The sequence below is a fragment of the Staurois parvus genome, unplaced genomic scaffold (genome assembly GCF_062004578.1).
Source record: "Staurois parvus isolate SC_StPar_1 unplaced genomic scaffold, SC_StPar_1.0 ptg000969l, whole genome shotgun sequence".
Lineage (NCBI taxonomy): Eukaryota > Metazoa > Chordata > Amphibia > Anura > Ranidae > Staurois > Staurois parvus.
The window spans coordinates 382,452-396,292 of record NW_028318765.1 but is presented as its reverse complement, the minus strand read 5'-3'; the positions used below and the strand labels follow the sequence as shown (position 1 = coordinate 396,292).

Genomic DNA, 13,841 nt, shown 5'->3' with positions numbered 1-13,841 from the left:
TCTTATATTGTAACAAAGAAAACCATACAATAGAATTTGTCAAGGCTGTGAACGTGAGACTTCTCAGACCTTGAAATCAGTTACAAGTAACCAACAGTTATTTTCCCATGGGACAGAAGTATTTGACTTTTAACTACAGTCATGGCCGAAATTGTTGGCACCCTTGATATTTTTCCTGAAAATCAAGTATTTCACACAAAAAAGGTATTGCATTAACACATGTTTTGCTATACACATGTTTATTCCCTTTGTATGTATTGGAACAAATATAAAACAGAGGCAGAAAAGCAAATATGACATAATGTCACACAAAACCCCAAAAATGGGCTGGACAAAAGTATTGGCACCCTTAACTTAATATTTGGTTGCACACCCTTTGGAAAACATAACTGAAATCAGTCGCTTCCTATAACCATCAATAAGCTTCTGACACCTCTCACCCGGAATTTTGGACCACTCTTCCTTTGCAAACAGCTCCAGGTCTCTCTTATTGGAAGGACACCTTTTCCCAACAGCAATTTTAAGATCTCTCCACAGGTGTTCAATGGGATTTAGATCTGGGCTCATTGCTGGCCACTTCAGAACTCTCCAGCGCTTCTTTGCCATCCATTTCTGAGTGCTTTTTGACGTATGTTTGGGGTCATTGTCCTGCTGGAAGACCCAGGATCTTGGACGCAAACCCAGCTTTCTGACACTGGGCCCTACAGTGCGACCCAAAATCCTTTGGTAATCCTCAGATTTCATGATGCCTTGCACACAGTCAAGGCACCCAGTGCCAGAGGCAGCAAAACAACCCCAAAACATCATTGAACCTCCACCATATTTTACCGTAGGTACTGTGTTTTGTTCTTTGTAGGCCTCATTCCGTTTTCGGTAAACAGTAGAATGATGTGCTTTACCGAAAAGCTCTATCTTGGTCTCATCTGTCCACAAGACGTTTTCCCAGAAGGCTTTTGGCTTACTCAAGTACATTTTGGCAAACTGTAGTCTTGCTTTTTTATGTCTCTGTGTCAGCAGTGGGGTCCTCCTGGGTCTCCTGCCATAGCGTTTCATTTCATTTAAATGTCGACGGATAGTTCGCGCTGACACTGATGCTCCCTGAGCCTGCAGGACAGCTTGAATGTCTTTGGAACATGTTTGGGGCTGCTTATCCACCATCCGGACTATTCTGCGTTGCAATCTTTCATCAATTTTCCTCATCCGTCCACGACCAGGGAGATTAGCTACAGTGCCATGGGTTGCAAACTTCTTGATAATGTTGCGCACTGTGGACAAAGGCAAATCTAGTTCTCTGGAGATGGACTTGTAACCTTGAGATTGTTGATATTTTGCCACAATTTTGGTTCTCAGGTCCTCAGACAGTTCTCGTCTCCTCTTTCTGTTGTCCATGCTTAGTGTGGCACAGACAGACACACAATGCAAAGGTTAAGTGAACGTCTCTCCTTTTTATCTGCTTTCAGGTGTGATTTCTATATTGCCCACACCTGTTACTTGCCCCAGGTGAGTTTACAGGAGCATCACATGCTTGTAACATTCTTATTTATCCGCAGTTGTGAAAGGGTGCCAATACTTTTGTCCAGCCCATTTTTGGAGGTTTGTGTGACATTATGTCGAATTTGCTTTCTTTCCTCCCTTTTTTTGTTTTGTCCCAATACACACAAAGGGAATAAACATGTGTATAGCAAAACATGTGTTAATGCAATACGTTTCGTGAGAAATACATGATTTCCTGGAGAAATATCAAGGGTGCCAACAATTTCGGCCATGACTGTATATCATAGCAGAAACAGATGCTGTTAGTACAAAGAAATAACTGGATACTTTCCCTGCCTCTACCAAGGCTAAGCTAAGATAAAAAACAAAAGAATATTGTGAGCACAGTTCTATAGCACATAACTGACACAGCATATTTTCATTAACTCATTCTGGGTATAATACAAAAGCAATTAATCAAAATGGGATACAAAAAACAACATGGAGTGAGGACAGTCCAAAAACATACATTTCCCTTCAGTAGCCAAAATCTTAATATTCCTGGCACTGACAGAACCCTGGAAATTGATCTCCATATTTTGTCCATTCACAATAGATTGTAAGCTCCTTGACATTACAGACTAAGGCCAAAACCTAACAGCATGTCTTTGGCAGAAACACACCTGCACAGAGAAAGCATGCAAACCCTAGACAGGTGCGGCCATGACTGGGATTAGAACCCATGACCCAAGTGCTGCAAGCCCTGAGTGCTAGCCACTAACCCACTGTAACAGACAGAGTTTGAGCTGGAATGTACAATAGTTACATGATTAACCCCTTCACGCCTAAGGGTAAAATGAATCTAAATGCCTAAGCACAATTCTGCAACGTTGACATGTGTTAGTACAACCGTACATATCATCACAACTGCATTGTACATCCAGGTAGATTATACCTTGTTTTTTTTTCAGGACAAATTGGGCTTTCATTTGGTGGTAAATGATAATGGATAACTCCTAATTTTTTTTATTATCAAAGGAAAACTGGCCCAAAATAGTAAAAAAAAAAAATCTGGTTTTTTTTTTAAGTTGTGTTTTTCTTGTTACGACCATAACCTACCTCCATAGAACAACCCAAAATAAATTCTCCAGCTCTTGACGATCGCAGAGATACCATATATGTGTATGTTATTTGTTGTTTGTACCCATAGTACAGCCCAAAAACAATAGTGCGCATTTTGCTTTTGTCTTTTTTTTTTTTTTTTAACCTAAAACACACTGACATTAACGCTAACTGACACCAATTTTTTTTTAAATCCTGACCTTTGACCCTGACCTTGACCCAACCACTAACCCTGGTACTGAACTAGATCAAACCTTGATCTAGGTATTTTTCTTTATTTTTGTCTTATTTTTTAATGTTTATCTTTTTTTTTTTTTACAAACTTTTTTTTTATCTCTTTATGTCAGGAGTTAGAAAGATACAATGGATCTCTCTTCTCCATTCATAGAGAGAGAAAATCAAGGGGGCCGGGCTGCACAGTGACTGATCACTGTAATAGCCAATCAAAGGCTATCACAGCAATCACGTGACCCGGAATCTGGAGTCCCGGATCCCGATTGTTAGAACGGGACCTGGGGCTCTCAGTGACACCGCGATCTCTGTGCTGGGAGCGCGCCACACAAAGACAGGTACGCAAATATGCGGCCCCATGGAAAAAAGCCCAGTTCCGTGAGGCCGCATATTTGTGTGCCGTCGGCGTCAAGGGGTTAAAGAGAATGAAGATATAGAATTATATTGGGTAATTAGAACTAGACATTCAAATTATTTAAGATATAAGTTTGAAAATGTTTGACATTTGAAAATAGGATGTATGACTTTGTAACATTCATTAGAAAATGCATTAGTTGGCCGATCATTTTTGGAGAAATAGCAACCAAAAAAAAATAAAACAAAACAATTATAATATAGGTGTGCTTTTTATTTTAAATTATAAGTATTCTCGTATGCAGACAGATAAACGCCAACGGGACAAAGCCCGTGCTTGTGCGCAACCTAGCGACCATATCCAGCATTGCTTCTAGAAATACGCCCAACATGGTTTCGTATTTACAAACAGTATAGTGTCTAGAAAGTAGACTATTGAATCAGCTTGCTGGGCACCTTTCTGAACACTGAAAGGTCTTAATTCATTGAATTGAGTCTGCCTGAATGTTCAGTAGCTGCTGGTAGACTCAATTCTTAGTAAATCAGGGCCTTTGTCTCCCAACGGCTCCCGGAGATCTGATCTCTTGAGCAGCCCCCACTGAGTGCAATAGGGGGACAAGGGAGATGCAGGTGCCTGGGTACAGTGCGGATGCCAACACCCCCAATGGATGATCCACCTGCAAGTGAGAGAGTCGGAGCCATCTACAGTGTGCAGGGAGGTACTAGAGCTGGATGGGTGCTTCAGCTTAACACAGCAACAAAAGTAAGACGTGGAAGATGGTGGAGCTTTTAAGTAGGAAGTGGGGGGGGGGGAGTTGGGAGCAGTGGAGGGGGGGTTGCATGCAGAGGTCAGAGCTAAAGAGGGGTGAAAGTGAGATGTGGATGGGAGATGCAGAGGTAAGCAGCTGTGGAAGAACTTTGCACTCTGTGTGTAGTGCACTTTTGAACTCTGCACTGTTATGTAATGCACTCCTAGTATTTAATGCCCCTTCAAGACCCTCCCACTGTTAGAGATTTGACCACACCCAATATTTGATGCAGTTTGGGGGTTGTTGGGGGGGAGAGGGGGGGGGAGGGTCATGATTGCGTTCCTGCACCTATTTTCTGAGAATCAAACCCCAGTGTATGTATGTGTGTGTGTGTATATATGTATATGTGTGTGTGTATATATATATATATATATATATATATATATATATATATATATATATACACACAGTATCTCACAGAAGTGAGTACACCCCTCACATTTTTGTAAATATTTTATTATAACTTTTCATGTGACAAAACACTGAAGAAATAACACTTTGCTACAATGTCAAGTAGTGAGTGTACAGCTTATATAACAGTGTAAATTTGCTGTCCCCTCAAAATAACTCAACACACAGCCATTAATGTCTAAACTGCTGCCAACAAAAGTGAGTACATCCCTAAGTGAAAATGTCCAAATTGGGCCCAAAGTGTCAATATTTTGTGTGGCTACCATTATTTTCCAGCACTGCCTTAACCCTCTTGGAATAGAATTTAATAGAGCTTCACAGGTTGCCACTGGAGTCCTCTTCCACTCTTCCATGATGACACCACGGAGCTGGTGGATGTTAGAGACCTTGTGCTCCTCCACCTTCCATGTGAGGATGCCCCACAGATGCTTAATAGGGTGTAGGTCTGGAGACATGCTTGGCTAGTCCATCACCTTTACCCTCGGCTTCTTTAGCAAGGCAGTGGTTGTCATGGAGGTGTGTTTGGGGTCGTTATCATGTTGGAATATTGCCCTGTGGCCCAGTCTCAGGGCAGTATATATGTGTATGTATTATGTGTGTATGTGTATATGCATGATGTGTACATATATATATATATATATATATATATATATATACACTGCTCAAAAGAAATTAAAGGAACACTTTCAGAGTATAGCATCAAGTCAATTACAGTCCTGGTATATTGATTGGTCAGTTAAGTAGCAGAGGGGGTTGTTAATCAGTTTAAGCTGCTTAACAGGTGCACTAGATGGACAACAATGAGACGACCCCCAAAATAGGAATGATTTTACAGGTGGAGGCCACTGACATTTTTTCCCTACTCATCTTTTCTGACTGTTTTTCACTAGTTTTGACAGGCAGTTACTCTATGAGAGCTGAAAAGGGTCGTAGAAGGTCCTTAACATATCAGCAAGACTGGTATCTGCTTCTTTGTGCAAGGAGAAACAGGATAAGCACTGCCAGAGCCCTACAAAATGACCTCCAGCAGACCACTGGTATGAATGTCTCTGACCAAACAATCAGAAACCCACTTGAGGACCTGACGTCCTCTAGTAGGCCCTGTGCTCACTGCCCGGCACCATAGAGCTTCATTGGCATTTGCCATTGAACACTAGAATTGGTGGGTTTGCCACTGGCGCCCTGTGCTTTTTGCAGATGAGCGCAGGTTTACCCTGAGCATGTGACAGATGTAAAAGGGTCTGGAGAAGCTGTGGAGAATGTTATGCTGCCTGTAACATTGTTCAGCATGACCCTTTTAGTGGTGGGTCAGTTATGGTCTGGGGAGGTCTATCCATGGAGGGACGAACAGACCTTTACAGGCTAGACATTGGCACCCTGACAGCCATTCGGTATTGGAATTAAATCCTTGGACCCATTGTCAGACCCTACTCTGTTGCAGTGGGTCTTGGGTTCCTCCTGGTGCACAACCATGCTTGGCCTCATGTGGTGAGAGTATGCAGGCAGTTTCTGTAGGATGAAGGAATTGTTACCATTGAATGGCCCCCAAGCTTGCCTGACCTAAATCTATTAGAACTATTATCATGTTTCAGTCCATCTAAAGCTGCCAGGTTGCACCTCAGACTCGATATAAAGAAAAACAAACAGAGGGCGCACCGGCCTAGTGCATTATCGTAAAAATTTATTGGAAGGATAAAAAGTAAGTATCGCACTCACAATAGGGAAGCAATTCAAAGGCACATCACACTAAACAGTGGTGTCCAATCCACATTGCAAATAAGTGCAAAAACTGGAACCCTGAACTTCCAACAGGCTAACGCATTTTGAGGTCTCAACCTCTTCCCCAGAGCCACCAGACTGTCCAGGAGCTCAGTGATGCCTGGTCCAGATCTGGGAGCCAATTTTCCAGGATACCATTCATCATCTCATTAGGAGCATGCCCCGACGTTATCAGGCATGCATACAAACACGTTGGCGGGGGCATACAAACTGAGTACCATTCTGAGTTGCTGCAATGAAATTTTAGCAAAGTTGAGTAGCCTGCTGCATAATTTTTTCACTTTGATTTTTGAGGTGTCTTTGAATTCAGTCCTCTGTAGGTTGATAATTTTCATTTCCATCAAACGATGGGGCATCTTTACATTCCTAATACATTACCCAGTCCATATCAGTATAGATATCCAGCATGATATTTTCCCCATTGAGATCTGATGTGTTTTCAAAGTGTTCCTTTAATTTTTTTGAGCAGTGTAAAGTGTCTGTGTGTATTACACTGCACAAAATGTGTGTTTTGCCTTGTACTTCTGTTTTAAACTAAATGGGTGATTTTACAAAGTGAGGGTTCACATTTACTTAAAAAAAATATAGGATTTGCTTACCATAAAATCCTTTTTTTGGTGTACATCTGAGCTTATTATCCACTTCTACTATTATTTTGCTTAAAAATGTTACCAAACCCACAACAGTGAAATCAGTCTTTATATGTAGTAAAGCATGCTTGTTATACTAACTGTGGAACCTAAGGGGTTAATTCTCAGCATTGTGTATAAAGGTTGTTTGATCTTGTTTTCTCTGCCCCTCCTCTTGTTCAAATGTCCACCTCATAAGACAGACTGAACCTTTAGCCACATGCTCAGTTTTGTATGTATTGCTAGAGAGGTTTTTTTTTTCTTGGGAGAGTGCATGTGATCAGCACTGCCCAGACAGGGGTTTTGCATCCTCATAGAGCAGAAAGAAAACTCCTACAAGCTTTGACTAGTGCTCTGCTGATGTCACAAGACTGCTCTAACTGCTGATGAGAAAAGGTATTTAGCAGTTTATATTTACTAAAATAATTGCACTTCCATGTTGGTAGTGGGGGGAGGGGGGACTGGGACTGGACTATCCTTACAACTTTGCTTGCCAGTGTCCAATCTCTTGAATACAGCTGCATAGTCCAATGTACTTGCAATACTTCACCCCACGTCCCTTTAAAGTACTAAAAGAGGATGTTTTACAGAAGTGAAAAACCCAATTTTATATAACTCAATCATTTAGTTAAAATGTTATATATCTTGTGCTTAGTATTTTTCTACTCTTTCTAGATCTTTTGGATACACTGAGGATGAAAATAATGGAGAAAGCAAAGTTGTTTCCGATCGCAAAAGTCAGAGCTGTCAGGCTCAATATCAAAGAGCTCAAGTACGATTTCTTGCCCACTTTGTGGCTCATTCCCTGGATGGTAGCAATCAGCTGATCTACTTCATGGGTAGCGAATGGCTTCTGGATGTGTCTCCTTTAATAAGAAGCCAAGCTATCATCAGAGATCAACGTATAGCACGTCTAGAGGAGGAGGGGAGTGTTCTTATTGGCCAGCAGCCTGGGGTTACATCAGTTGAGGTAATAAAATGAGTTGCAAAAATCATGTTTGCTTGAAGTTTGTAATACATTTATCTTATTTCTTCTTCATTCTCATCGTGCTAGTAGAAGTAAAGCGTACAACCACGTAATGAAATAGAACAAAATTATACTGAAATTATAGATGTTCTCATAAAACATGGTCAAGTTTAAATGTATTTAATATATGCATCTGGATTTGTTAATTTAAATAACTCTCATGTACACTTTAGTGTGTTAATCTAATTTCAAAAGTCATTTTCAACATTTTTAGTTCTGCAGCTTTCATTAAAATATCTGGTGATCCAGTCATAGAGGTCCTTGTCCCCATCTCTAAGACCTTATGCACACAGAATGGCTATTTTAGCAGTAAAAATGCCTGACGCTTGTAAAAGTGTTTAAAGCTATTACAAGCTTTTAGGAACTGTAACAGGCATCAAGTTCGTGGGCGTAAATTTCATTGGCCAGAATAAATCATTTATTCTTGTTATTGAAATTAATTAATGTTCACACACTAAGGTTTAGGCATGTTTAGCAGCTTTTAGTAGCTTCAAGCATTTTTTCTGTCCAAACTCTGCTGCTCCTGGATGCACTGGCAGTGGTTTTTTTTCCTGCCTCTTAAAGCCTCTAAAAGCTCCTGCCACTAAATGTTGCTAAAAGCCTATGACATGGACATATAGGCTAACATGGAGGGGCATTCAGAGGCAGGAAAAATAAAACGTCAGATATCCCTAGAAGAAGCTGTAAAAACATCCTGTGTGCATGAGGCATTAAGTTTGCTCCTGTGTGCTCACCTTGTTACCATGGCTTCTACTGGAGACTAAAAGTGGTTGTTTAGGCACACGTTACACAGGAATGTTCTTTCACTGTCACAATCAGGACATTTGTCTTGAGAAATGTCATGCAGACTTTATTGGAATAAGTGCATGTACACAGGAAAGACTGCAAAGAGGCTGCTGGAGATCAAGGGTACTGAGATGTAACAAAAGATTAAAAAAATTGAAAATAAGTTGTGTTTATTAATTACACAGTGTTTTAACAAACAAAATATCTTCCAGTTTGGGTTTAAAGGGATTTTATGAAAAATAACAAAAATAATATACTTACCTGCTCTGAGCAATGTTTTTGCACAGAGCAGCCCCGATCCTCCTCTTCTCGTGTCCCCTACCGGAGCTCCCGGCCCCTGCCAAGTGCCCCAAGTGCAAGCAGCTTGCTATGGGGGCACCAAGGTAAGCTCACTCCTGAGCCACTGCTCTGCGCATTTATTCACACAGAGAACCTCAGCTTGGCCTCACCCCCTCTCTCTCATTTGCTCACTGTCTGTCTCTGCCAATGAGGAGGGAGAGTCCCCGGGGAGCTGAGGCTCTCGTGCATACTGCTGGATTGTGGTGGGGCTCAGGTAAGTATTAGGGCGGCTTGCTGCACATGGAAGGTTTTTTTACCTTCATGCATAGAATGCATGAAGGTAAAAAAAGTGCCTTTTGCAACCACTTTAGCTCAGAAGGAACAGGAGTAGAATTTTTATTCAGTGGTGGGAAGTTTGGCTAGTATTTTAGAAGAAAATCTCTCCAATGGGGACATAGACTGCATTCAATTTGGGATTAAGAAAAAAGTAACTTCTCTGCTTTTCACAGGTAAATGCTCCTATCTCCACTCTTAACTAGAACATCGCAATGACTCCTGCTTTTACTGGGTAAATGCTCCTATCTCCACTCTTAACTAGAACAACGCATTGACTCCTGTTAATTTCAGAACAAATAGTGCTTATATATTTTTGTATATGTTGACTAGTTCTCACCTATAGTTGCACCCGTTTTATGACGTGATCCTTCTCAGTTCCTAATTGGGGCGGAGAAGAGTGCTCATTTGACCATCTCCCTATTATTGTTGTTGTTATACAGTATTTATAAAGCGCCAACAGTTCGCTCAGCGCTGTACATTACAAAGGGGGACAGAACGTGCGACAGTACAGTAACAATACAATGCAAAACACGAGGGGTTCGAGGGCCCTGCTCTTTCGAGCTTACAATCTAGGAGGGAGGGGATAGTGGTACAGGAGGAGATAGCTGTGGGGGATGGAGTGGTAGGAAGAGTGGAGGAGGTCGGCAAGTTAGCAGGGGGTGGGGTATTCTTCCCTGAAGAGGTGGGTTTTCAGGGTGCGCCTAAAGGAGAAGAGAGTAGGTGATAGTCTGATGGGTTGGGGCAGGGAGTTCCAGAGGATGGGTGACACTCTGGAGAAATCCTGGAGGCAGGCATGGGAGGAGGAGACCGGGGAACTAGAGAGAAGGAGGTCTTGTGAGGAGCGGAGTGTGCGTGTTGGGTGGTACTTGGATATTAGGTCGGTGATGTAATTTGGCGCAGTATGGTGGACAGCTTTGTATGTCAGTGTTAGGTTTTTGAATTTGATCTGTTGCGCAATCGGAAACCAGTGGAGGGATTGGCAGAGGGGGGTGGCAAAAACGGAGCGGTTGGTAAGGTGAATGAGTCTGGCTGCTGTATTCAGGACCGACTGAAGCGGGGATAGCCTGTGGCGAGGCAGGCCAGTGAGGAGGGAGTTGCAGTAATCGAGTCGTGATATGATGAGGGAGTGGATGAGCTGTTTATTGGTTTCTGGGGTTAGGAACGTGTGGATTTTGGCGATGTTGCGGAGTTGGAGTCTGCATGAGTTTGTTAATGATTGGACTTGGGGCTGGAAGGATAGGTTGGAGTCCAGAATGACACCAAGTACTCTGGCCTGCGGGGCGGGTCTGATAGAGGCATTGTTGGACGTGATGGAGAAGTCAATGGGGGGGTGGTGTGCGGGCTGGGGGGAAGACTAGGTCGGTTTTGGAGAGGTCCAGTTTAAGGAAGTGGAGCGACATCCAGTCTGATATGTCCTTCAGTAGGTTTGTTATTCGGGCGGAGACTGAGGGGGTGAGGTGGGGGGTTGAGAGAGAGATTTGTGTGTCGGCATAGAGGTGGTAATTGAAGCCGTGAGAGTGTATGAGTTGGCCAAGGGAGGAGGTGTAGATGGAGAAGAGAAGGGGCCCGAGGACAGAGCCTTGAGGGACCCCAACAGAGAGGGGGAGTGAGGGGGAGGTGGTAGCGTTATAGGTAACGCTGAAAGAGCGTTGTGACAGGTAGGATGAGAGCCAGGAGAGAGCGGAATCTCTGAGGCCGAGGGAGTGTAGTTTTTTGAGGAGGAGGGGGCGGTGGACTGTGCCGAAGGCCGCGGAGAGGTCAAGGAGTAGGAGCCATTAGCTTTGGCGGTTAGAAGGTCATTGGAGAGTTTGAGTAAGGCAGTTTCGGTGGAGTGTAGGGGACGGAAGCCGGACTGTAGGGGATCAAGGAGGTTGTTGTCGTTGAGGTGAGAGCTTAGGCGAGTGTAGACTAAGCACTCAAGTAGTTTGGATGTGAATGGTAGCAGGGAGATGGGTCTGAGGTTGTTTGGGTCATTGGGGTCCAGGGAGGGCTTTTTAAGTATGGGGGGTGATATGTGCATGCTTCAGAGGGGAGGGGAATGCGCCGGAAGAGAGGGAGAGATTAAAGATGTGAGTGAGGGAGCGTAGGATGGGGGCGAGGGAGGTCGTAGGAATTGTGAGGGGATAGGGTCGAGGGGGCAGGTGGTGAGGCGGGCATCAGAAAAGCCTGCGTTCTCAAAACCTTGGAGACCTCCTCGATGGTAGTAAGGTCGAAGGTGTGGAGTGTAGAGGGGGCTTCAGTGTGAGGACTATTGGGTGGGGTGGAGGTGGAGGTCAGAGCAGTGGTGGGGCCGTGGGAGAAGGGTGATGAGGGGATGCTTGTGTGAGAGGGGATGGGGTTGGAGGGAGTTTGAGCAGTGACGAAGTCCCTGCGGATTGTGTTGAGGGAGAGGGGTGATGAGGGGGTAGTTGTGTGAGAGGGGACGGGTTTGGAGGGAGTGTGAGCTGCGGCAATGTCCTTGCAAATTGTGTCAATCTTGTTTTTGAAGTGATTGGCAATCTCAAGGGCGGTGAGTGAGGTGCTGGGTGGAGGTGGAGAGAGTAGAGAGTTAAAGGTGGAGAAGAGTCAGCGAGGATTGGAGGAGAGGGTCTTGATGAGGGTCAGGAAGTAGGCTTGTTTGGCAGCATGAAGGGAGGAGGTGTAGGTGTGGAAGGTAGATTTGTAGCAGTTGAAGGCTTGTTGGGATCTGGTTTTGTGCCATAGTCGCTTCAGGGCACGACTGTGTCGTTGTTTGAGAGTTTTGGTGTGATCAGTCTGCCAGGGCTGGAGCGGTCGGGGTCTGATGTTTCGTGTGGTTAAAGGCACTAATGAGTCAAGGGCTGTTGACAGCGCGTTGTTATAGGCAGTCATAGCCAGGTCGGGGCAGGACAGGGGAAGGATGCTGTCATGGAGTTGATCAGCTGCAGAGTGGAGGGGGGCGAGGTTCAGGTTGCGGAGGTTATGGCTGGTAGTAGTATGACATTTGGAGGGGTAGGCGTTAGAGGACAAGGAGATAGAGAAGGTAATAAGGTTGTGGTCAGAGAGAGGGAAGGGGGTGTTAGGTTGTGGGGAGCACAGCGGTTGGAGAAGACAAGGTCTAGGATATTTCCGTCGGAGTGGGTGGTGGATTGTATGCACTTTGAAGATACAACAACAAGAAACTCAACTGCATGCTGGACAGACTGCAAGCAAACACCTGGGAAACATCTCTTACAAGTCTGAGTCCCACTCCGTGTACCTTTTTAATATGTCCGCTCTACTCCTCCTTTTCATATTACTTTCCTGCGTTCCCAAAATCTCACTTCTTTATCCCTCTGCTCCACCCCAAAACTTGTACATTTCACCCTCACTGCTACCATCTCCCTACTACTGCTCTCATCACCTCCTGCTGATACTTCACTCTCCTGCTGACCCAAACACCAGGACTGGAAGGCATGTGCACTCGTGTACATCCCGCTCCCATGTTACTTTCCTCACCCTTCTTCTTCTCCCCAAACCCAATATCTCCCCAAACCCTGGTCCTCCAGTATTTCACCCACACACCTCTTTCACCCACACACACATCCTCTTTCATCCGGGAATAGCCACAATCCCCTGAATTTAATATCAGTCCCTGTGCTCCCAAAAACCACCCTCCCTTTTTCATGTGCGCTCTGGAATGCCTGCTCTGTCTGTATTAAGCTCACCTCTGTCCAAGGCCGCTCCCTTAACCTACTAGCAATTACAGAAACCTGGCTCCAATTGGCAGATTCTTTCCTATGGAGGCCTCATCTGGACCCACTCACCCAGACCCAGTGGTCGGAAAGGTGGTGGGGTTGGTTTGCTTCTATCTCCACTGAGCACCTTTAAAGTCCTTCCTAACCCTCCCTCTCTATCCTTCTCTTCTTTCGAGACTCACTGCATCCAGCTGTTTTCTCCCATTTCTCTGAGGATTGCAGTGGTCTCCTGGACCGGTGTCCCGCTTTCTTGATGATTTCTCCGCCTGGCTGCTCTACTTTCTCTCCTCTGAACTACCCACTATCATTCTCTGGTATTTTAACATCCCTATTATTATCAACAACCCGGCTACATCCCATCTCTTCAACCTAACCTCATCTTTTGCATTAGCACAATGTATACAGTCCTCCACTCACTCTGATGGGAAAACAGTAGACTTTGTTTTCTACCATCTTTGCACTCCCTACAACCTCACAAACACCCCCTTTCCTCTCTCTGATCACAATCTCATCACCTTCACAGTCTCCTAGTCTTCTAACACCTATCCCTCCAAGCGGCAAACAATTACCTGCAGAAACCTTCACAACTTGAACCTTGCTCCTTTCCGCTCTGCAACTGACCGACTCTATGACAGAATCTCTCCCCTGTCCTGCCCTGACCTGGCCAATGCTGTCTACAACAGTTCGCTTTCATCCACATTAGATTCGCTTGCTCCTCTAACAACACTAAGCATCAGGCCCTGACCGTTACAACCTTGGAAGACTGACGACACCAGAAATCTTAAACGACATAGTCATGCGCTGGAGGGATTGTGGCGTAAAACCAAATCTCAGCAAGCATTCACCCGATATAAATCTGCTTTCTTAACATACAAGTCCTCCCTTCATGCTACCAAACAAGGCTACTTTG

At 44.3% G+C, this 13,841-nt stretch overlaps 1 protein-coding gene across 1 annotated transcript in view; it reads left to right on the top strand.

Annotated features, from left to right (window-relative positions):
- Window positions 1-13,841, top strand: part of LOC149441590 (transmembrane protein 132A-like) — a 555,893-nt gene that overhangs the window by 367,251 nt on the left and 174,801 nt on the right. The window contains exon 9 of the mRNA XM_089657142.1: window positions 7,484-7,778. Within this exon, the coding sequence (XP_089513268.1) occupies window positions 7,484-7,778 (295 nt within the window). The remainder of the gene's footprint in view (window positions 1-7,483; window positions 7,779-13,841) is intronic.